At 32.7% G+C, this 26032-nt stretch overlaps 2 protein-coding genes across 2 annotated transcripts in view; one reads left to right on the forward strand and one right to left on the reverse strand.

The window, feature by feature from the left end:
• The first annotated feature begins 1841 nt into the window (after nt 1–1841).
• LOC141543984 (uncharacterized) lies at nt 1842–10221 on the forward strand. Its single transcript, XM_074269634.1, has 5 exons — nt 1842–2068; nt 6064–6209; nt 6784–6827; nt 9227–9374; nt 9973–10221. Exons 1-5 carry the CDS (start codon nt 1842–1844, stop codon nt 10038–10040), a joined length of 633 nt encoding a protein of 210 aa, XP_074125735.1. The 3' UTR covers nt 10041–10221.
• A 1790-nt stretch (nt 10222–12011) lies between these two features.
• LOC141543985 (uncharacterized) overlaps nt 12012–26032 on the reverse strand; it is a 95845-nt gene continuing 81824 nt past the window's right edge. The window contains exons 26-30 of the mRNA XM_074269635.1: nt 20618–20839; nt 19236–19336; nt 17930–18104; nt 13018–13060; nt 12012–12248 (exon numbers count right to left, since the gene is read on the reverse strand). Of these exons, the coding sequence (XP_074125736.1) occupies nt 12151–12248; nt 13018–13060; nt 17930–18104; nt 19236–19336; nt 20618–20839 (639 nt within the window). The 3' untranslated portion in view covers nt 12012–12150. The remainder of the gene's footprint in view (nt 12249–13017; nt 13061–17929; nt 18105–19235; nt 19337–20617; nt 20840–26032) is intronic.

The following is a 26032-nucleotide window of genomic DNA, read 5'->3' on the forward strand; positions in this document are numbered from 1 at the left end:
TAGGCAACCAATGGTCATCTATATAGTGTGATGGGGCATTGGAGTAGGGATTGAATGGGATTACTAAAATTATTTCTAATCATTTTCAAAGGATCTTTATTTTTAAGGCCAGTAAATCAGCTGGTAATCCTTAACTAACTAACTAAATCCTTAACTTTCACACAAGAAACATTGACATAATCTCTTTTTTCTCTCATATACCCTTCAATTTTACAGTCCTTACAAAAATTGAAAGGGGACAAGAAAAGCTCTTTTTTTCTACCTTTCTTTTTGGTTTTCAAATGCTTCTTGAACAATCAAGTACTTCTGACTATTACTATGTGTCTGTGTTCCACATATATAGTAATTCTAAAGAATATGAGATATCTGGCTATTGAAGTATATCCAGAAAAATATGATTAAATGTTAATTTTGTGCTTTTAAAATTTATTTTATTTGAAAAAAAAATGAGTAAAAAAAAACCAGAAAAGAAATACAAAACAAAATAAAGGAAAACAAAAGAGAACATTGTAATGTGACCAGCAAATCATCAGGGAGGATTCAAAATACATAATATAAATTATTAGATATACATTTGTAGAAGAAATTATATTCATGAATATCCATATTTCCTTACTTCCTTTTAAATTATTCTTTCATTCTCTGCTGCACAACTTATTTACTTTCTTCTTTTATCTCCCTTTAATCTCAACACCCCCAAGGAAGCTACAGTTAAGAAAATATATACATACATACACCCATTCATACCCCATATACATACATATCGCTTTCCTCTCCCTGCTGACACTTTAAATTCTGCTCCATAATTTTTCTTGCTATTACTTAACCTCTCTCCACCTTGTCTTCTTCCCTCACTCTTTGCTTCCCCTCCACCTGTTCCTCCCCCCTTATTTCTTTATAGATTTTGGAGGGGGCTATACTCTTCACTGTATATGTGTAGTGTTGCCTATTGAATCCATTATGGATGTGAGTAGGTTTTCAGAAGTATGAGCCCTCCTCTCCCCTTCCAATGCCTGTATCTATTCTTCTGCCCCACATTTGTATAACATGATTACTATTTTTATCTTAACTCTGCCAATCTTTCTTTTCAATTACCTATTGTTGATGTAAATCTTAAACATATAATATACATTTCCAATGGGGGGGGGAGGAAAAAATTTGTGGATATATTTAAACATTTTTTTCCATATTGAGTACCTTGATTGTAATCTTTGATATTGGCTCTTGTATGTTAAGTTTTCTGTTAAATTCAGGTTTGGTTGATAGAAAGTCCTTGAAACCTGCTGTTCATTGAATGCCCATTTTTTCCCATTCAAAATTTAAATTTTTTCTCATTCAAAATTTTCTCATTCTCATGTCTTAAGGGATGTTTCACATTTTTTCTTTTTTTCTCATTCTTTACAATCCATTTGGTTACTTCTTGGTCTCTTATAGGTTTAGTGACTTGCCCAATTCTAACTTTCAAATAATTTTCAGTTTTTTGACTGTGTACCATCTTTTCTAGTTAACTTTTTTTTTTTTAATCTTGTTTTTCTTGGATGGCTTTATTTAGTTTTTCATTTTCTCTCAAAGTCACTCATTTGACTTTTAACTTCTTTTTTGAGTTCTATAAATTCTGTCTGGGCAGGGATTTATTTCACATTACTCTTTGAGGTAGGTTGTTTTGTGTGTGTGTGTGGGAAATAAGCTTTTCTTTCTAAAGTTCACTCCTTTGAAGAGGAATCCTAGTCTTCCCTGTTCCTATATGTTTTAATTATGGTGGGGTTTCTTCCTCTTTGCTGTTTTTTTTTTTTTCAATAAAGAGGTATTAGTGTAAGCATTTGTAATCTTGGGATGGAGGGATGGTGCCTCAAGCTTCCTGTGAGCTCTCCACTCTGATCAAGAACCCCAAACCAAGAGCTCCACCCTCCTGCAAGTGCCCACAGTCAGCAGCTGTCCTACTGCTTCTGCACTCAGAAGAACTTCCTTCTCATCCAAAGCCAGCAGCACAGCTGGCCCTGGCATTCCCAATGAGCCACAAATTCATTCGGTCTTCCCAGACTCAAAACCAGATGACAATCAAGTTCAGGTAGCTGAAGTGTCCCCACTTAATATTTCTGTAGATTTAGTTCAGACATATTTGTACTTTACACAAGTTAATCCCCAGACCAAAGTATTTCAGATCTTCTTGGGTTGTATCAGGAGGATGTCTGTTCTATCCCAAGTCTTCTATGTTCCCCCAAGGCACAATTTTTTTCTATTTATGGGGAAAATCTGGAGAGTTTAAAATTTGCAAACTTACTCTGCCATTTTCCCCGAATACTCCCTATTTGTAATTTTGTACGTTCTAGTTGATATACTAAATTTGTGTTGATTTTTAAATTTCTCTGTTGGGAAATTGGATTATTTTTCAGGAAATTAACATTATTTTTATTCAGAAATTTCATCATTTTGATGTATTTTACTAGATTTATAGATGTGTAGCAGATATAGTCAATCTTCAGTTTTTGTGGAGGTAACATTGCTACAAAAAGACTTGATGATGAAACTATACATTTAACATATGGGAAAGAGTTGGGGTTAGGTTCCTATGACCACCAAAGTTTGCAACTTTCACTAGAGATGGCTGCTCTTACCATTTCTAACCTAGCTTAGTCTTATACTCTTTAGGCATCTGTTTTAAGTGGATTTTTTTTCATCAGGTGTCTCTAATGCTTGATTTTTGATAATTGCTTTGCAAACATTGAAGAGTAAATAATAAAATATCCATCATTAAACTGCATCTTCATGGTATTTCCTGGACCCAGATAGTTTTTAGAGGGTAAAACCTAGTGCATGCATACAACATAAGTTCAAACTGTAACACAGTGTGCAGTTGATGTAATAAAAACATGCTGGATCTTGAAGTTCTTATAACCTATATTTTTCAGTTTAATGGCCTTTTACTAGCAGGAGCCTTTGATTTCTTCCTGTTGATGAGTGAACCCAATAGCCAGCTCTAGAAAAAGGGAGTCTGACATTAACATTTCACTAGTTTCCCTAGTCTTGAGTCCTCTACCAAGATATCTTTCCCTCCCTTTTAATTTTAAGGAAAAAAGTAACTCAGATTAATTTTTACTATTCCAAAGCATATGAAGAATCTAAAACTAATGACTAAATTAACTTTTTTTATTAGTAGTGATTTACAACAAAAGTTTATTTTTCGACTTTGTCATATATAAAATGCATCAGTTTTTGGTGAACAAAATAGTCCAAAAGAGCTTATTTTCTATATCATCATGATCAGAGTTAGTATTTTAACTAAAATTATAAATGCTGATCAGCACATGACAAAAATCAGTAAGCTATTTGGAAAATTTCCACTCTCATGTTATTATTGCTTATCTTGAAAGGATAGATTTGTTCATGTACTCTTTTAAAAGTTTTTCATATAGAACACATGGATAATATCGTCTATACAAAAGTTACACTTTTTTATGAGGACAATCAGTCACTGAGTGATATAGAAGATTTAACAGATTCCTTTCCTAAGTCTTCATCCCAAGCCCAGTCTCATGATCCTGTCCCTCCCACTCCTGCCTACTTTGCAAAGTCCTCGCTTATGAAGTCTACTCTTCTGGACATTTTTAATGTAATTATATTTGCTATGGTTCTTATTGTTCTTCCCATATGTGTTTACCCTCTGTCCTTTTCTCCTATGCTCACAATCACTTCATGGAAATGGGAGAGATTCTAGAAATGGAAATCCAGTCACATCAGAAAATTCAGGGAAATTTATATACAGAACATAAAACATTGATGGGTCCAGACAATACATGTGTGAACTCTCAGAAAGAAAAAGAATTGGAAAGCAGGCAAAACAAAGGACAATTAGAAGATTATGAAGATAAAGTGGAAGAGGAGGAAAAACTTAGGGAGAGTAGGAAAGACAAAGGGAGGAAGAGGATTCAGTCAAGATGGCTAGGATGCTATAGAGAGAGAAGAATCAGAATATGTAGATATAGAGGATGAAGAAAAAAAATCAAGATGAAGATTTTGAAAATATGAAGGAAAAAGAGGGTTTGAGTAATCATCAGAATCTGTGTGTTCATACGATGAAATATGATTCGAATGAAGCTAAATGTAAAATAAATTAAGAAGAACAAAGAATGAACATTTCTAAAGAATTTGTCAGTAATAACTGATAGAAACTTAGATGACATTTCTATTAAAATAAATAACTCTTCATTTTTCTAATAAGTACAAGATTTACATCTAGATTGCTCCTTAGAGCTTATCTAATTAATTTACTCCTTATTTGTAAAGTTTTAAAACTCAGTTTTTCTGTTCTCGCAGATAAATTCAAAAAAGAAAAATGTGAAAAACTATTTTAGACCATAATAATACTCATTTGATTCAAAACCTAAGTAACACATATTTTACTTAAATTATAAACTTAATGAAAAGGGAATATTTTTCTAATTATAATAGAATTAGAAAAAGAGAAGAAACATTGAAAAGTAGAATATTGTGTTTATTTCAAATGTGTAGGTAGCAGCTCTAATATTCTATTTTTTAAAACAATTAGATAAAAAGTGATTCTAGAGTCATTTTGTAATTTTAACCGGAAAAGCTGGAGAACTCTGAAGAGAAAATTCCTTTTTGATTTTTGCCAATTTTAAGCTCACCTCTCTTTGTTCTTCAGACACACATCGATTTTTAAGGTATTATTAAAATGTAAAAGATAAATCAGAACTAGAATAGTCCTGTATCTCCTAACCTTTTTTAAAAATAAATCTGTCTTTGAAAACTTTTCTGTTATTTGCAGTAAATTTTGTTAGCACAAATACATTGGGGCTCATATGGAAGTGGGAAAAAGAAATGGTAATCTCAGGTTTTATAATATCATTTCCTGTATCTCCATGACATTTTAATAGCTCTCATGTTTCAGTAATTCAGTTCAAGAATAGATTTGTAAAATCTATTTTATATGAAAAGTGTTTTGTTATATGGAACTCAGAAACAAAGAAAACTCAGTTCCAGCCATCTGGTACTTTATATTTTAATTTCCGGCCTAAGGCATCCACAATTCCATTAATATTGAAGAAATCAGTTAAATTGACAACATTATTAATGTATTTGAAGCATTTGTAATTTTAATTAAATCTATTTCTACTTCATGAATTTCTATTTCAGTCAAGCATTTCCTGAACATGTCTTTTATCTTTTTCTTCCTCAATGCCTATCTTTATATTATTCATTTCCTGTGTTTGCAATATCTTCCTGGGCCTTTGTTTTCCCCTTATGAAATTCTAGCTGTATGTTAAGGCCAACATCAAATAATACCACATAAAGAAAGCTTTCATTGGGCTTTCTAAACTCTTATTATTCTTTGTAATTCTCTAACACATTTCATAGATTACACTTTCTCCCAGACTTACAGCTGAATAAACACTGGCAAAGTAGCTACAATGTGCCAGGCAAAGTACTATGTTCCAGCGATAGAAAGATAAAAAATAAAAGATATTCCCTGCCCGCAAGGAACTATAATCTATCCGGTAAAGAGAACACATAACATAAAAGGAAACCAAGAAATTAGGGGCTGGAGGAATCTACCTGGAGGTGCAACATGATGGAAAAGTCAGATCTTTTCAAAGCTACCACATTGTAATTATTGCTAATAGTGGAGCACCTAGGTTAGAAGTCCCAAAGAGTGCAGCAAAGTGAGAAATGAGAAATCTAAGCTGAGTGCTTTGACTTCCTTTGAAATTCATGGCTGTTCCCTCCAGTCAGTGGGTATCTTATCCTCCCTTCCTGATTATTATAACTTAAGGTTAAGAACTGTGTATGCTATTATTTTTATTCATTCCTACTATTTGCATTTGTTGAAATAATATGCTGTATTAAATTCCTACTTCTATTTGTAGAGAAGAGTATTTCTATACACCAAATTTCTAAAATAGTTGTTTGAAAACGTCTACTACTTTTCATAATTTGATTGCCTCTTCTGGCAAGTGCTGTATGTAGATTTACATTATTTGTGCTAGCCATATATTTAAGAACAATTTTGGAGGACATTGTTCATTTCATTTTTATTAATTATAGGAAGATTCAGAAGACTCAAGAGAAGGAAAAAAAGAAAAGTGATGTATTGGTTGACGTTAGAGGTAAAAAAATAACTCGTGAAACTCGAAATATTCCCTATCCACTACAAGCTCACAAAACATCAAAGAAATGTGCTGTGAGAAAAGGTAAGTTATTGTTTTGACAGAATAACTGATTTCATCAATTTAGGAAATCCATATGGAAAAAATTTCTAGTGATGCCCATTGGTTACTGTTCTATAGCATATGTACAGAATAGTCCAAGGGCTAAGAAATTCAGTGTCTTTTCCAAGGTCACACAACCAAAATATCAGCAATGGAAAATGGAAATGGAAATTTAACCCTGGGCTTCTAAATCCAAACTGGCCCTGTATCCACTGTACTGTGTGATGCTTCAAGTTATCGAATAGGCTACAAAACTTTCTTTTGATAAAATGCCATTATGAAGTATTAAATGTTGTTTATTCTTGAAAAATGTTCTATTTTCTCACATAAAATTTCCACTAGACCCCCAACTTCTGTTTTTGGAAAACCTTACCTTGTTCACAATCCCTAACTGCAAAGTTTACACTCTTAATCTGATTTTGTCTTCTGGAATTTTTGTCTTGTTTTCATGTAATTTTTTCTTGAAACAATTCTGAGTAGACATATTTGAACAGTTTTTATATTCTCACTAACATACATATTTACCTATATTTTATTGCCATGATGTCAACTTTAGCATTAGAAGAAGACGACGACACAGTGTCATCTTGGGATTCAGAGGTATTTTCTATTAAGTTATTTTGAAACTTCAATCTTGACTCTTAAACTTTTAAAATTGCATTTTAGATTTATTAATTTTCTAATCACTTCAAATGCATAGAATTTTAGAGCTGGGAGGGATTTCAGAAATAATCTTTAAGATTTAAGATGTGGGGAAGGTGCACCCCCGAGAACTCAGCTTATGGTCTCATTCCTAGTTTAGTGAAGAGCCAAGAAGACAATTCAATGGTCCTACCTTTCAGGACATCATGGTTTACACTCTGTAACTACATATCTATAACACCTTATCAGTTTCAAAGTGCCTCTCAGGTAGTCAGTCATTCAGTGAACAACTTGTTCACTGTGCTCTTGGATATTAAGATATATTCCAGTAAAGTAAGAGACTTTGGACAAATAGAAGCCTCCTTCCCTACTACTACATGATCAGCTTACTTATAAATTAGGGGATAGGACAAAATCACCTATATAAGTTGATGTTATGGCTTTCTCTTAGCAAATTTCTGTGTAACTTCTATACACAACTGCTGAGGCCAGTACAAAGATAAATAGCAGAGTTGGTTGTGTTGATTCAGGAAAAACTTATTGAAAGAGGTAATAAATAGGGCATAATGATAGGGTCATGTTTGGATTGGCAGAGAGGAAGGAAGAAAACATGCAGAGAGAGAGAGAGGATAGTAATGGTAATTACAGGCAATGCAAATCTTGAGGTTTAGCTATTACAGAAGGCCACTAATAAAAGGCACAGATTATTTTCCATAAAAAAAATGGGATTGGATACCCTGCATAATAGCTTTAGGATTTGGAATTTGATTTGCATCAAGAAGCTAGTCTTTCCTCAAGCAATATAGTAATATGTTGAAGCATATTTTAAGAAAGATTTTTGTGATCATTATCAAAGATTGCCTGCAACATACGTACATTATAGTCAAAAGATATTATTTCAAAAGAAATGTCCTTTTTATTTTTCAACAATTGTAAGCTCACCTCTTTTTGTTCTTCAGATAGACATCGATTATTTATGGTATTATTAACATATAAGAGAACATGAATAATAACTTTATTGTAATTCTGTACCTTCTAACCTTTTTTATAAAATGGATCTCATTTCTAAATTTTTAAATTTCTCTTACATGCAATAAATTTTGTCAGGACACATACCATTGTAGTCTCATTTAGAAGTAGGAAAAAAGAATGGTAACTTAGATTCCAAAATATCATTTCCTATTTCTTTGTCACATTTGAATAGCTCTCAACTTTCAGTAATCCATTTCAACAACATATTTATAAAATCTAATATACAAAGTGTTTTGCTATATGGCATTCATAAAGAAAGAAGACTCAGGTCCAGCCATCTGGGACTGTCTAATTTAATTGGGAATCTAAGGTATCCAAAAAAAAATTATAACTATTGAAAATGTTAGATAAAAACTGCCTACTATTTATAAATAGTAATTTTACCTAACAATACATAATTACAAGTAAATAATAAAATGAATAATTTAAGTTAAATGAATAATAATGTTATTAATTTATTTGAAGAAATTTGAATTTTAGTTAAATCTATTTCCTCTTCATGCATCTTTATTTCAGACAATGATTTCCTGAATGTCTTCTTATCTTTTCCTCCTCCAGTACCTTTCCTTTTATTGTTTGCTTGTTTGGAATACCTTCCTGGGTCTTTTTTTTTCCATCTGAAATTTTAACGATTTCAAAGCTCATGTCAAGCTATACTACATATATAAAGCTTTCATTGGTCCTAAATTCTCATAACTCTTTGCAATTCCCTAATACATCTAACAGCTTCTTCATTCTCCCATACTTGTAGCTTAGTAAACACTGAAAAAGTAGCTACTATGTAACAAGCAATATTCATGGGATAGAAAAATAAAAAGCAAAAGACATAAACAACACATAATATAAAAGGAACCCAAGAAATTGTGGGTTTGTGAGATCCACAGGGTGCTGCAACATGGTGGAAAAGTCAGAGAAGTCCGAAGAGTGCAGCAAAGTCAGAAATGAGAAGTCTGTGGGCTCTTCCCTCTAGTCAGAGGGTATGTTATAATCCCTTCTACATTATTAGAACTTGAAGATAAGAACTGTGTATCCTATTATTTTTATCCATTTCTACTCTTTGAATTTGTTGAAGTAATAATTAAAATATTTTTTCAGCCTATGTGCTATGGTAATTTCATGCTTCTATTTATGAAGAAGAGATTTTCTATAAACAAGATGTCTAAAATGGTTGATCGAAAACATTTAATTCTTTGCATGATTTGATTGTTAGGTTCTTCACTTTCTGGCAAGTGCAGAGGGGTAGATTGGTTCATGTTATTTGTGCAAGCCATATATGAAACAAAAATTTTGGAGGACATTGAACATTTTATTCTCATTAATTATAGGAATATCCAAAAGACTCAGAGGTCGAAGAAAAGAAAAGTGACATGTTAGTTGACAACAATACTAGTAAAGAAACAACTTCTGAAACTCCACATATTCCCAGTGAGCAACAGGCTCACAGTATATCAGAGAAAAGTGCTGCAAGAAAAAGTAAGTTATTGTTTTGACAGAGATCCTGATTTCATCCTTTTAGGAAATCAACAAGGAATAAATTTCTAGTGATGCCCATTGGCTACTGTTCTAAAGCATAGAGTCTTCCAGAGTAGCTTGGGGTTAAAAAGTTCATTGTCTTGCCCATGAGTCACACCAAACCAAAATATCAGCAATGGAAATTGAACCCAGGGCTTCCTAATTCCAAACTGGCCATTTATCCACTGTCCTAAGTTATGCCTCAAGTTGTGGAATATACTACAAAATTTTCTTTTGGTAAAATTCCTTTATACACTACTAAATGTTGAGGATGTTTTTTTTTAAAATGTTTCATATTCACACATATAATTACCACTGAGTCCCTAACTCCTGTTTTTTTTGAAAGACTTTCCTTTGTCCATAATCCCTAAATCCAAATGTTTGTAGCTCTCTTAATCTTATTTTTGTCCTGGAATTTTGGTCTCCTTTCATTTTCATTTAATTTTTCCTGAAGTAATTCTGAATAGACATATTTGAACAGTTTTCATATTCTCACTGCAATATATTTCAGTTATTAATATGAATACTTCTGTGCATTTTATTGTCATATCAACATTAGGATTGGAAAAGGAAGAAGATACCAAGTCACTGTGGGATTCAAAGGTATTTTCTATTAAGTTATTTTGAAACTTCAATCTTGATTATTATTTTTAATTACATTTTAGATTTATTATTGATGAAGACTGAGTTAGCATCCTGCATACCTTAGAATCAGCCAGAATCAGGATCAGCAAAAGTCCTTGGTTTTATTCTTGGTCTTTAGGGGTAGAAGTGAAGGGAATGGACACAGGATCTCCACGACCTCCCTTCTCCTCTTCCATTGCCAAAGTGACTGGCTTATCTTACTCCACTCCCTAATCCTTCCCACAATTCTCTGTATACACCAAAAGATCAAACCAGTACAGAATACTGGGAAGGGCTATTTTCAAAGCATATGTCAATAGAGTATCGTCCAATTGGTAATTAGCCTTAAGTGCATCAACTCTTTACATCTCCCGCTTTGGTTTTAGAACCACAGGTGGTCATGCTATCCCTGACTTCTCAGGAAGGGAGGTGAAAGCACTAAAAAGGAGATGATCACATGCCCCTGACTTTTCAGGAAAGGAGATGAAAAGCACCAAAGGGAAGTGAGGAGTCAAGCCAGATATTACTAGCTGGTTTCTGGGCTGAAGAGTGCACAAATCCATCAGCATGGAAGGTATTGCACATAACAATAATGTACAGGCTATTAGTGATGACTCTCCCCATTGCCAGTGCAAGCTCAATGTGACATAACAAACATGAATTGTTTACAGAGCTTTTTGCGTAAAATGGCAAGTTCCATTTAAATGTCTCTAATTGTTTGGGATGTTTTCTTATGTACTGTTATAATTTAATATTTCTTCAATTTACAGCCAAGGGTAATGGTTCTGATTTACAGAGTCCAACTAAGCAAAGCAAGATCTTGCCCCACATTCTAAGCCCCTAATTAGTTGATGATATGACTATGGTCCTGGAATCCTTTCAATGGTCTTTGTTATAAATTAGATGCCCACACTTGCTTAGCAATTCTTCTATGAATCATGGATGACCTCTAAGGTCCCTTTAGTTCCTCTGAAGGGGACATTTCCTTTGTTCTATCTAAACATAATAATGCAGATATGATTTTTCCAAGACAGGGTAGAGGCCTTTCACGTTTCTGTGAAAATGCTATCCTTCGTTTTCGCTTCTGGAAGTCACATCATATTAAATTTTTTTTTTATTTTGTCCAGGAGACATGCAAAAATGTTATGCCCCATAAACTATGTATAGTTCTCAAGAAGATAAATTGTTTATACCACTGTTGAATCCAATACAAAGGAAAAGGCAAAATTAATTTTATTTTATCAGGAAAGACTTCATGAAAGAGGCAATAATTAGGGTTTAATAATGATTAGCAGAAAGGGGAATACCTTCCAGGGGAGAGGACAAGCAGAAGTAAGGAAGCCTTACTTATGTTTAACTACAACAGAGGGCCTTTAACTACAACAGAGAGCCTGTAACAGGAACATAAATTATTTTCTGAAAAAGACATAGTGTGGGGAGTTGTTATTTCTTATCCAGTATAATATTTGAAATATATTATGTAATATAATCATGGCAATCATAAGGATAATATTGTGAGTTAGAATTTCATTCTTACATGTTTAGCCATTTTTGTATAAAAAAAGTATGCTCCAGGTAGCAGCACTATGTTCTTAAAGTTGTCTCTCTCTAAAGAACAGTGTCAACATCAATTTATTTTGAAGAAAATGCTATCATTATAAAAAATTTTTTATAATGATAGATGTCTGGACATTCAAGAACAGCTATAATAGATATTGAATAATTCCACCGACTGACATGTGATAGTTGAGTGACATCATATGTCAGCAGGGTCGCAAGGTGGGTGAAGTAAGAAATATTCCACAAATGGACAGGCTTCTCCTTAGTGTAGGTGTGAGGAAATGGTACAAGTCATGAATTGGTACAAGTCATGAACTGGATGATTTAAGTGGTCATATTAAACCACTCCTATTAAACCAGTGATAATTTAGAGGTACAAGAATTTGACAGGGGAGTTTACAATTGTCACACTGGGCTTGGTCACTATGACAAGGAAAAACAATGGTGGAAGGATGCTAAATTTCTATAATTAAGTTAAGTTTGATTTTGCAGGTCAAAGCTCTTAAATCTTACATACAGTGCTTTGATATCAGTCAAGTTGGTCTGGTGTTAGTCAAGTTGGTCTGGAAACTGGATCCCAATTCAGATTTGGCCTTCTAGTGTATCCTATTGGTGAAGCCCAGCGAGACGTAGATGGAAGCTCAGAAATATCTGTGGGGAAAAAAAAAGAAGAAAAAGCAATTTGTACAAAAAAATGTACTGGCAGTAATGGTTCATCATATCAAGGAATTCTGGGTGTGAGAGTTTTCTGAGCATTTTGAAGGTCAGAAGTCACTTGACTATGTTTCATAGGGATTTTCTGGAAGTCATCTACCATAAAGGGTTGTTCAAAATGCAAAGTTTAAAGTCCTGTATAATTTCTATTATTACATTTCAGATCTATGTTGATTTTGTTCACCTAATATCATTTTACCTTCTGAAGTAGAAATCAGTATCAGTACATAAACTGCAATTATATAATTATGTTCATAGTTCATAGCTCATGCTCCTGTTTGAGCTCTAGCTCTATTTCCTCTTTATAATAATATTATAGCCTTTGGGCTCAAAATAGGCATATCAGAGGAAATGTAAACCGCACTTTGATTTCACTATTACAACAACAACAACAACGTTCCCTCCTCCTCCTACTTCTTCCTTAAATGTATAACATGACGTATTCACCTGAGTGAGAGTTCGACCTTTATTCAGTCTTTGAATCTATGGCCCTAAAGAGAGTGTGAATATGCTCTCTCATAATACATCTGTGATTATCCTTTGCAGCTGGAAAGTAAGGAATGCCTGCATAGAATAATCCATAGTCATGAAGTGGAGGGAGATGGCATTGAAATAGCACTTTAGGGGGATTTTAAAGGTATATTCACAAATCAGATTATAAACTGTGACATTTTGAACATTTTGATGTGACATCATTTGAACATACCATCATCACTTTTAGCAACAGAGTTTTCCTTCGCCTGCTGTATCTGAAATAACATTAAAATTTAATAATAATAATAAATTATTAAGATAATACACAACCATGTTTCAAAGTCAGAATAAATATCTAACTCTAAATTTTCTTCTCTCCAAGACCTTCTTTTTATACACACACACACACACACACACACACACACATGGATATCATACATACTTACATGTATATGAATGTCTACCTATGTCTACCTATGCAAATATGTTCAGAGTCATAGTTCAGAGAGTGAGATTTGAATCCAAGTTTTCCTGCTTTTAAATGTAGCAACGATATACTCTTTCAAGGTGGAGCTAAGATGGCAAAATAAAAGCCAGAATTCAGCCAACTCATTCCCCAAATGCTCCAAATTACTTTAAAGAAGGAATCTAAACAAAGTTTAGAGCATTAGAATATTTTCCAGCTGAAGACAACTTAGAAGAGCAGCAGAAAACATCTGTGACACCAGAATGGGAATTCTGTGCAGCCCTAAACCCAGCCCCAGCATCCACAAGGTGGGCCTTCTCAATCCACAGCACTACTGGTAGCTTCCAGATATCCCAGGACAAAAACACCAAAGAGGACTTAGACGTTCAGCAGAAAAGGGCTGGGGCTCCAGGGTGTAGGAGGCTAGTCACTGGGCCTGCCCTAGCCCTAGTCCTGGCCCTGACAACATCACAAGGTGGAAACAGCAGCAGTGATGGGAGCTTCTGGACATCTCTGCCTGGATACACCAGGAAGGACATGTTAGTTCAAAGAAGAGTGTCTGTGGTACCAGGGTGGGAGTAGGGCAAGTCGCCCCAGCATAGGTAGTGCTACTGTGACCCCAGTCCCAAACATGGTAACCACAGCATCAGCAAAATAGGACTCTGTTGCTTGAACGCACTAAATCTTACAGCTACAGTGGAGCAAGGACAGTCCAAAAAGCTCCAAGGCAGAAAAGAGTGTTTGTGGTCAGGTTCCTTGAAGAATCTCTGAAAGCAGATGCACCAAATCCCTGAAAGTTGGGACAGAGCACCCTCCACTCTGAAAACAGAACCCCACTTTAACAAAGAGTTAAAAGCTGAGTAATAAATAGCCTAGGGAAATGAGCAGCAAACAAAGTTTCTGACCACTGAAATAACTTTGGTTAAATTTAATAATGGTGGTAAGCAAGATCAAAACACACACTCAGAAAATAAAAACGTCAAAGCTCCTACATCCAAACCCTCCAAAGCTCCTACATCCAAAGCCTCCAAGAAAAGTAAGAATTAGACTCAGAGCATGGAAGAGCTGAAAAGCTTGAAAATTTAATTAATTTTTAGAGAAAAAATTAGGAAGAGAATTGAGAAAAATACCCAAAAGGAAATACAAAAGGAGGAAGAGAATGCCTTTAGCTTTTTAGCTCAATTGGCCAGCAGGGTCAGAAGGTACAAAAGCTCACAAAGGAAAATAATTCCATATAAAAGAGAATTGCACAAATGGAAGCTAATGACTTTATGATAAGTCAACATACAATAACGCTTAAAAAAGAAAAATAAAAAATATCTCATTGGAAAAACAACTAACCTGCAAACTAGATTCAGGAGAGATTGGTCTACCTGAAAGTCATGACCAAAAATAGTCAATAGAGAAAATTATTAAGGAAAACTGTCCTGATATTCTAGTACCCAAGAGTAAAACTGAAATTTAAAAATCCACTGATTACCTCCTGAAAGGAATTCCAAAATAACAGGAATATTAAAAGCCAAATTCCAGAATTCCAAGGACAAGGTAAAAATACTTGCAAGCATCTAGAAAGAATTTAAGGACAGGGGAAATCACAGAATAACACACTATTTAGCAACTTCTACCTTTAAGGATTCTACCTTAGAATATGATATTCTTGATAGCAATGGAGGGAGGATTATAACCAAAATTCACATTTCCAGAATAAGTAACTTATATTAATGTTTCAGAGCAAACAAACAAAAACAAAATAAAGGGGGAAATAAAGAAAATGAAAACAACTTGGAAAATAAATCTAGGTAAGGTGTTTTAAAAGAGTAAAGCAGTTAGGATTACAAGATTACAAGAAAGAATTACCTATTCAGCAAAACTAATAATAAGAGGACTTTCAAGAATTCATGACAAAAAGGCTAGAGCTGAATAGAAGATTTGACTTTCAAATACAGGTTTCAGAAAAAGTCCAAGGGCATATTCAATCAAGTAAAATCATAAGAGACTTTGTAAGGTTATTATCTGGTTCTTTTGTTTATTCAGACAGTTTGAAGGAGTTTCTATAGTTAAATGGCAGAGATATGAGTTGAATATGAAGGGATAATATTTTGAAAACTAAAACTATAAGGAGAAGAGAGGAATATACACTGGGGAAAAAGGGAAAATGAGAGGTGAATGACATAAATTATCTGCCTGAAAAGAGGAAATTAAAAACTTGATTTTACAGTGGAGAGGAAGAAAAAATATCCTACTCTCTCAGGTATAGAAATCTATATTACAGGAAAGGAGGTAGGGAACAGGGTATGAGGTAGGGAACGGGGTATGAGAAGGATGGAGAGTGATAGAAAGGAGGGCATACTGAGGGAGGGGAAGTTAAAAGGCAAAACCTTTTTAAGGAGGGACAGGGTGATAGGAGAGAGAACAGGATAAACCGAGTGGGGAATATAATTGCTAATTATATTATATTAATTATATACAGAATTTTGAGGCAAGTTTCTCTGATGAAGCCTTCACTTAGTTATAGTCAAATTTTAAAAATAGGAGCCATATTCCTATCTGATTTATCTGATAAATCATAAAGATATGAAATTCTATTCTGAGATACAATCTTTTAAACTGGCTAATGGTCCAGAAAAGGAAAAGGACAAATGTTGGAATGAATGTGTGTGTGGGGGGGAAGTTGATATTAATGCATTGTTAATTCCATTAAACATTCTGTAAAGCAAATTGGAAGTATGCTCAAAGGTTCCTAAAATCATAGGTTCCTATACCAATACATCCTAAATAGAAATTTTTTTAAGAAGGGAAAGGGGGCCTATATATTCAAGACAAAGAATTAGATTCATTTTTCAAGACAAAGAATTAGAAATGGAGAGGATGCTCTTCAATTGGGAATGACAGAATAAATCATGCTAGATGACACTGTTGGAATAATAATTTTATATGAAACAACCTATTAGTAGGATGTTTTCAGTGAGATAAGTTCTCTGTGTGCAAAGTGAAAGATCCTGTGTACAAAGTAGTAGCATGAAAGATCCTGTGTACAAAGTAGTAGCAATGTTCTCATCAATACAATGATTGTGAAGGACTTACGCTGAAAAATGAAAAATGTTATTCAGATCCAGAGAAAGAATTGATTGTGTCATAATACAGATTAAAGCATAAATTTTTATTTTCTTTTCTGTTTTCTATTGTAGTAACATGACTTTGATGGAAGTTTTTTGCATCACTTCACATGTAGTTTTGCTGTGGGGGCTTTAAAAATATTAAATTTGAAATGGGAAAAATGAGATATATATATATTACATAAAAACCTTAATGTTGTAGATTAAAATATTATTCAAAACACTATTTTAATTTCAGAATTTTGTCTCAAGCAAATCTGGATTTAATAGAAAATTTAATAGAAAAAAAGAACAATATGAAAAATGAATGTCTGTCTCTTATACACATACATTGTATGTGTGTGTGTTATTATTTCTTGGTATATATACATCAGAAAGGGTACAATATCCTTCAAAAATCTATAAAGAAAATAAGATGGGAACGCATAGGATAAGGTGGGGTACAGTAGTGTGTGTAATTGAAGGGCAATGGGGTAAGGTGTGTAGATTAATATGAATGGGATAAAGAGGAAAGTATGGGATTGGGGGAAAAGATAAAGATATCAAAATAAAAAAGTCAAAAAGAAGAATAAGCAGGGGTGGGAAAATAAGCAATAAATACCAATGTCAGAAGTAAAATTATATTAGGAAAAATATAGAAGTAATATATAGAAGTAATAATCCCCAAATTCTGACAAAGTCAAAGATTTAATCAAGAAACAAATCTACATTGTCAGTCAGTCATATGTGCATGTAAATATTTTGTATACATGACTATATGTATATATATATATACATACCTACATATATACATATTCATGTATACAAATGTATTATATACATATATATATATAATGTGTACACATATATGTATATCTTCAAGCCTCCTGGAGACATGTGGAGAGGAGTGAAAAGTACCAAAAAAAAATACACAGCAGAGAACAAAAGTAATAAATAAATGGACAAATATGAATATAATGTCTTCTATTATTAAATATGTTTTCTTGAACTGGAAATTTATTCTTGCATATTTTGAATCCTTCACAATGTTTTACTTGGCACATGAAAAGATTTTGTTTTGTTAAGTTAGTTTTGTTATATATATTTGTTATATATATATGTATATAATTATTGAACCCTTGGAAAAAGAAAAAAAATATGTTAAGGTTTTCCCAATTCTATTCATCCTAATCCTTTGTGGAAACTACAGTATTTTTCTTCCCATCAGCTTTGTGTCATTAGAATAAAAAAAGATTAGTAATTAAATACAATAAAAAATGATTAGTAATTAAATACAAAGAGAGTCAAAAAGATTAAGCAATGTTGACTACACACCTTTTCACCATTAAATTATCATTAACCAAAAGGTGTGGATTAAAGAACAAAAAACAACAACTTTTAAAACACAGCCTTTAAACTTTAAAAAACACAAAAACACAGCCTTTAAACTTTAAAAACCACAAAACTTTTTAAAAATTTATTATTAGGCCAAAAAATCATCTTTTTTGAATAATAAATCTCAAAAATAAATAAGCATGAAAGCATGAAATTTTAATTTATCCTAGGAGAAAAAAATGACTAACCGTTGAAAAGCAGTCTTCAGTAGAATTTTCCGAAGATTCTGTATTTTCAGTAAAATTTATTGACCTTCTTCTAGGAAGTACCACAGAAGTATCAATTGACCTTCTTCTAGGAAGTACCACAGAAGTATCAACAAATTCATTATTCATTGGCTCCAGAAAGGGACCTGTAGTAAATCTGTTGAGTAAAATTTTATTCTTTAGTTTTTCATTTCATTAATCTGCAATAAGTAGCCTCTCATTGCTTCTGTGAACATTTTACAACACATAAATAAACTTTTTAATGGTTGGGTTGTTTTTTTTTTTTTTAATACTGTCATGATTGTGATTTTTCCTTAAAAAGTTTAATGAAATTATATGTTATAAAAGTTTTTTACATAATTGAATTATTTCTATTAAGGTCTTTTCCTAGCAAATGATATAAAGAAAATGAGTGAACAAAAAGTTGTTTGTTTTGGGCTTTTTATGTTGCCTTACTAATCTGATTTTAAAGAAGCCATTAAAATCATTTTATTCTATATATTCAAAGGGAAATTACTAGATTTTAAAGAAATCAGGTAGCATCCAAATCACTCTAGGTTAAAAAAAATGGATAGGGCAAATAAAACCACAGCAATTTAATATTGTCAGCAAGATATATACCGAGGAAGTTTTACCCATCCCCTTTTCTTTAACCCATTTTATCTTTTGGCTATATATATACAACACTCTGAGGTAAACCCCTATGAGGTCCTACACTTCATATATTGCTATCATCCTGTTAATACATTTCCCAAAACACTTTAAAATTTTTACTCGTCATTTTTTTACTCTTGTCATTTGGTGAAAATATAGTTATGTTTTTTCTATTTACAAATTTTTAACTTCATCCTGGAAGGACTAATATGTCTCAAATACTGAAAAGAAACAATAGGGTATATAAATAAGACACAATTAAAAATTAGTTATTTTTATTGGATCATTTCATTGGATTGAGGACTAAAAAGGCATATTAAAACCCCAGTTTTAAACATGATCATTTTAAAGATGAAGAAACTAAGGCACCAGGAGGTTCAGTGATTTGTCCAAAATCATACAGTTGCGAACATCAGAGGTAAGATCTGAATCCAGGTCCTCTGACTGTACATCTTTCCATTGTATTCCTTTCTAACTAGTTGAAATAAAAAATAAATATATATATTTTATATTTTTATATTTTCCATTTAGGTCATAGATATGATCATTAATGTTTTGTTATATTCCAAATGGAAATCTTCGAAAGCAATGTAAATTTATATGTTTTTTTCTTTTTGTCTGTTTTTAAGTGTACCTGTATTCTTGAGAAAAGAGTTTTCTGTATCTCTCTAGCTCTGCCTTCAACTCTTGATGTACGATGTTTCTTTTGTGGAATTTAGCTTTCAGTTGTTGAATCTAAACCAAATAGAAAACAAAGAATAAAGCTCACTAAAATGCTTGACTCTATCCTGACTCTATCCTGAAAATTTATCCTGAAAATTATAGGACTTTTATTATCATATTCTGTTAGCTTTCAATTTAATTTCAGTGATTCAGAGAGCAATTCTAAATTGCAAAAAATAGATTCTAACTTTGAAAGGAGTTATGATCAAGATCAGCTGAATTGCATTTCAATTGGAGGAAAAAAAAATCCAACTCAATTGGAGCTGTTCACTGGTTCCCATCCTTGAGTTTTGTCTCCTTAGATTATCATAAACATATTAAATATAATTTTGAAAAAAATTACCTCCAGGTGCTTTTAAAATTTTTTCTTCCCATTCAAATTTTGATTGAGAAACAAACAAAAATTAAAATGAGTCACTCTTTTTTTATTGAATATTGTACCAAACAAACAAAAACTAAAATGAGTCATTTTTTTATTGAATATTGTACCAATTATTAAAAAAAAAACAACTTGAGAGTATATATGGTTATTTTTGCTTAAGATTTCAAAGGTGTTAAATAGGCACCTTGAGTGGTAAACAGAACTAGATTTGGGAGAGAAAGAGTTGTAAAATGAATGATTATATGAAAACTTTAAAATAAAAATTTTGTTTATTACATGAAGTAACCAAGGCTGGACATCCATCTTAGTTTCCAATGTTATGCTATTTATTGTATTAATTAACAAGGGGAAATATAATGTTTCTATTGGAAATCACACTTAAATAAGAGGAAAGAACCAATAGAGGGAAGATGCTATGAGGTAGAAAGTACCTCATTGGTAGTTTAGTTCAGGAAAGGATGCAGGTTCACATCACCTCAGGGAACATAAAGGTAGAAACAAGGATATATTGAAGTGTGTGGATTGACTTGAACATAGTAGAAAAGACAGTCTGAAAAAGATTGGGTTCCTATCATAGGTATTGTAAAGATGCTAACTTAAAGTAATCTAAGCACATTATGGTTGCCTTAACTATGGTCACAAAACTATCTGGGAAACAAAATATCCTGACTATATAACTTAACATTTTTTTGACAAGGGAAGAGAATTATCTACTTTCAGAATTCACATCAGAAGGCAATATTTTCTTTTCCTCTTTTCCTCTTGTTTTTTTAAGGTGATACAAAGCTTAAGGAGACTAAAAGGCAGAGGGAAAAATTCTAAAGAAAAAAGATTCTGAATTTAGAATAGAGGAAAAATCTGCATTTACATGGAAATATTTTAAAAATATAAAAGTGATAAAATTAACTAACCTTTAATAATGGATTGAATTTTTTCTTCACTTTTTCTTTAATCTTTGGTCCATATTGTATTTGGTCCATAGGTATTTCTAAATGATGCATAAGATCCAGCCTATCATATTTCTGTTTCAAATTTTCTATTGTTTCTTCTTGAAGATGTCTATTTATAGATTCCACATGTCTATTTGTTGAAGATACTGCATCCAATTGTTGCTGAAGCTCTGCATCATATTTCTATAAAGTATCAGTTTAGCAAAGTATAGAAGTAAAAATCTTTCAACTTAAATAATAATTTAAAATTAAAATTAAATTATTTTTAATTGTAAGCTGTAAGAAAATGGTATTTTCTAAAATGATTATTAAAGCAAATTAAGAAATTCAAAACAAAAATAGGATTGAAAGAAGAAACCACAAAATTACATTACTAGCTTTTATATAAAGTTGGAATAATCCACATTTACTACTTTATTCTGTAGTTTTTTCTGGGTTATAAGTCTTTTCTCTCCAGCTGTTAGTACAGTGAGTAGATACCAAGCTAATTCACAGAAGATGGATAGCAACAAATCCTTTTTAAAGTTATGTTAGGCCTAAAGCAACATTAGATCTTAAAAGAAATCTGCAAAGAAATATCATTCGTTTTTTATTATTCTAACAAGAAGACTGATTCTAAGGATTATAGACTTGATTGGAAAAGGAAATAAATTTAGACTAATTACAATGTCACCAACATGAGATGTGCAACTGCAGTACCTAAGAAAATAGTATCATCTAGAAATCTCTGGTAATAGTGCCCTATTATATACTACATATAACATTTAACAGGGGTTTTAGTGTGAAGCTGCCCTCTTCATTTTCCTCAAGTGGCTCAACAATTTAAAGCAATAAGCTGTTTTCCTTGAGTCCCAGGGATTAGAGGACTGACTGAAATATGTGATACAAAAAAAGCATGACATTACTGAGTTCTAAAGAGGCCAAATTCAATACATTTTAAGAAGCCAATTCTGTTTGATAAATATTGATGAAAACTGCAGCATCGCAAATGAATGACAGTAAAATAAAATGTTTTTAGCCACTTGTCATTGTTTAAAACATGAGGGGTGAGTGTAGCAACTCCTAATTTTACATACAAAATCTAAGATACATGTGAAAAATTCATAAGGACATTCTCTTTGCCAAAAGGTATCTTTATTTATGAGGAGAAATTAAAGATAGAATGAAGTCCTAAAATAGGCACCAGGTGGGGTAAATATAAATAAATTCGGGAGAGCAATAGAGTTAGTAAAAAAAGTTTAGTATTTGGAAGAAACCATTAAAGAAATATTCTAAGAGCTGTCAGTAGACCATTGAATGGCAGGCTAAATCCATAGAGGAGTTTAGTAGTCTAACCAGAGTCAGCTATATTAAGGAGAAAGATCATTAAAAAGAAGTTGCAAAGGGGGAGGGAGAGTCTATCTCCTACCTGGCTTACTCCTCAAAAGGACTTAGCAGAAATCTTCATAAGTCTTGAGGGCCATGGAATGTTAAGGTACAAGACCCTTTTCTCCATGGAGTACTTTTGGGAAACTAGTCTGGCTCAGCTTCTCTATCCCTCCTGCTGGTGGCAGGCCTTCTGAGAAGTCAGGAGACATGTCTAACCTTGCTGATTACTAGTATCAAGAATCTTTGGAGGAAGGCATGATTACAGATTTCTAAGAAATGTGTCTGGAGGATATCAGCCAGACATTCTATTATCTGTTACCTGCTATCTGAATACTTTTGTGTATGATGTATTGACTATTGTTTGAATTTAGATGTAGCAAGAATCTAACTGAACACTTAGGCATTTGTAACCGAATAGGTAAACCTTAGGTATATTAACCCTGATGTAATCCTGAATAGATTAAACTCTGCTGAGTCCGCCTCTCCACTCCTTGTTTATGAATCAGAACAGGGGGCTGACACCTGTAGCTCTCATATGAGCAGATCTGGACAATAAGCACACCTTTCAGAGAGTAAATATAAACTTGGGTTTTCTCAGGGGAGGAGGACAAGTAATACAGAAGAGTTGGGAAGATAAAAGTTATATATTGAGATATTGGGACTGTTAAAGATATTCTGAGAAAACATGATTCTCATCAGGGCTTTATCAAACTGTCTGGGGAGTTTCCATCATAGGTATCTTAATGATACCAATTAAAACAGTCTGGGCCCATCAAACCTGCCTTAACTATCATAAACAAGACAATCTGAGAATCTAAGAACCTAAGTTGAGCATTTTAACATTTCCTGAGAAAGAGTTTCAGAATTCACATGTATTTACTATTTAACACTTACATAGCACCAATTTGCAAATGTTAGCTCATTTCAGCACTTATATTTTTCAAAAGCTCTTTAGGTCTTTTTCCCAACTTGTGGTGATGTAAAATATCAGAGTTGGGGAAATGTTTCAATATTATCAAATTCTAGCATCTTTAAAAAAAGCAGCACTTCTACATGTATTCATTTATTTGTTATTCTTTCAGCAGGAGGAAAATCTTTCCTTCCCTAAAATAGAAAAGCAATATATGCAGAATACTATATTGGAAAGATTTTAAACCATTTACTGGTGGATTAAAATGACAATCTTCCAAGTATGTCACCTCTTCATTCTCAAACAAATTAAAATCCTGTTTTCCTAGAATAAGTCGGTAACTCTAAAATCTATTTAAAGTAATGAAGTTTCTTACTCTTAGTAGTAATCACCCTGCAATCAAACTGTTGCTTTATTTGTTCTATATTCTTTTAAAAATCTCTTAAAACAGGGAGGGAGGGGAAAATTTGGAAAAATGAATGCATGGGATGTTATAAAAAAATTACTCATGCATATATACTGTCAAAAATTTTATCATTATAAAATTAAAAAAAATAAAAATAAAAAGAGAAAAACACTTTGTAAACTTAAAATCTCTTAAAGCAATGATCTTTTCAATTTTTGGGGGGGAGCATTCTGGGAAGATGGCAAAGTAGGATGGTAAATTTCAAGGCCTAATTTACCCCACAAATAAGACAAATCTATGCCTCAGAGTAAACATAGACTTGTGAAAAACCAAGCTGACTTGGGGGCAGAACAGGGTTCCTTTCTTGATACAACAGGACAATATTTAAAGGAGGACTTTCGGCCATTATCCCCACTCACAATAAAGAAACCACATGTGTAGTTAGGCAAAATCTTTCCATAAGATTCAGGTTGTGAAAAAAACAAAACAAAACAAAAAACAAAACAAAACGAAACATAGATCACCCACCCTAATGAAAATAAAAATCCACAAGAAAATATAGTTACAAAAAGAGAGAGAGAGATAAAGAGAGTAATAAAGAATGCTTCAATATATAAATAGACTCCTTCAGTTCCTTCTCCGAGTATGGATAAGAATTTGATCATAGTCCTTCAGGGAAGATGTGGATGACTGTACTACTGAGAATAATAACATTATCATTAGCTAATCATCCTAGAACATTTACATATAGTATTAATTTGCATACTTTGATTTTGTTCATAGAGAACTTTCCAGGTGTGTGTTTTTTTTTTTTATTTGTTTTTTGGTTTTTTTTCTGAGAGCATCCTGCTCATCATTTCCTAGAGAATAATAATATTTCATCATAGAACCTTGCTTCAATTTTTTTCCAATTACTATTGCTGTTTCTATTTTCTCCCATTTATTTACGTTTAATTTATTTACCTTAGCTTTTACCATGTCCCTCATCAAAAGCATCTTGCTACTGACCATTCCCTCCCCCAACATGCCTTCTCTTTTATCACCCTCTCCCTTTCCCATATCCCATTTTCCCTAATATTTTCCTGCAGGGTAAAATAGATTTCTATACCCCTATTGATATGTTATTTCCTATTTGAATCAATTCTGATGGAAGTAAGGTTCACTCACTCACCTTTTCTTCCCTCTCCTCCCTTTCACTATAAAAGCTTTTTCTTGGTTCCTTTTTATGGCAGATAATTGGCAGCATTCCATTTCTCCATTCCCTTTTCTCCCTATACATTTATCATTTTTTCAAAAAGATAATATCCCTTTGTTTTCGCTGGGGTTAAGTGATTTGCCCAGGTCACACAGCTAAGAAGTGTTAAGTGTCTGAGACCAGATTTGAACTTGGGTCCTCCTGAATTCAAGGCTGGTGCTCTATCCACTGTGCCACCTAGCTGCCCCATATCCCTTTGTTTTCAACTCACATCCATATTCTCTGTCTATATATACTCTTTGTAACTGCCATAATAATGAGAATAATCTAGTTGCCTTTGGCTGGAAAATGTTCTACTTTTTGGGTGGTCTAATTCTTTAAAATTTGTTTACGGTCATTATTCAAAGGAATTTGGAAAAGTCTGGGGAAGAGGTTGGACAAATTATTGCCTTTATTCTCTATTTATTTATATCTTGTCTCTACCACTTATATCTATTTTGTTATTAAAAAGATATTTAAAAAAAAGAAAATAATGTTTTTCCACAAACAAAGCCAATGCAGCCAAGTTTAGGAGGCAGAAAAGCTGAGAAACAATTTTTCTATCCAGTGTTTCTGATAAAAGCTTCATTTCTAAAATATATAGAGATGAAGTCAAATTTATAAGAATACAAAGCATTCCCCAATTGATAAATGATCAAACGATATGAACAGACAATTTTCAGTTAAATAAATACAAGCCATTTCTAATCATATATAAAAAAAGCTATGTTTCACTACTGATTAGAGAAATACAATTAAGGCAATCACTACATAGTGATTGGTTAAGATTGATTAAGGTGACAGGAAAATATGATAAATGATGAAGAGGATGTGGGAAAACTGGAATACTATTGCATTCTTTGTGGGGTTTTGAATTGAACGATGCCCAAAAAATGATCAAACTCTGATTTCCCTTTTATTCAGCAGTGTCTCTGCTGGGGTCTGTAGCCCAAAGATATCATAAAAGAAGGGAAAGCATCTGCTTGTGCAAAATAATTGGTAGCAGTGCTTTTTGTAATTTTTTAGAACCAGAAATTGGGTAGATGCCCATCATTTGGGGAATGGGTGAATAAATTATGCTATGTGAATATAATGAAGTATTATTCTATAAATAAATAATGAACAGGTTGATTTTAGAAAAACCTGGAAAGATTTATATGAACAGATGTTGAGTGAAGCAAGAAGAACCAAGGGAAAATTGTACACACTAACAAGAAAATTATGTGATAATCAACTGTGATGGACTAGGTTCTTTTTAACAATGAAGTGATTCGAGACAATGCCAATAGGCTTGTGATGGAAAGTGATATACAAGTACAAAAAGAAAACTGTGGACACTGAATGTGGATGAAAGCATAATATTTTCACCTCTTTTTGGTTGATTTTTATTATTTCTCATATTTTTAATTTACCACTTAAAGAAAGTATTTTTCAATGAGAAAAATTAAATCCCAGAGA

Source organism: Sminthopsis crassicaudata, chromosome 5, assembly GCF_048593235.1.
Source record: "Sminthopsis crassicaudata isolate SCR6 chromosome 5, ASM4859323v1, whole genome shotgun sequence".
Taxonomy (NCBI): Eukaryota; Metazoa; Chordata; class Mammalia; order Dasyuromorphia; family Dasyuridae; genus Sminthopsis; species Sminthopsis crassicaudata.

Bases quoted from the DNA above. Each gene is read 5' to 3' on its own strand.
- LOC141543984 (XM_074269634.1), top strand. From the start codon at position 1,842: ATGGTGCCTCAAGCTTCCTGTGAGCTCTCCACTCTGATCAAGAACCCC. The intron at 6,210-6,783 runs GTAAGTTATTGT...TGTCAACTTTAG, and splicing joins GAAATGTGCTGTGAGAAAAG to CATTAGAAGAAGACGACGAC. The intron at 6,828-9,226 runs GTATTTTCTATT...CATTAATTATAG, and splicing joins TGTCATCTTGGGATTCAGAG to GAATATCCAAAAGACTCAGA.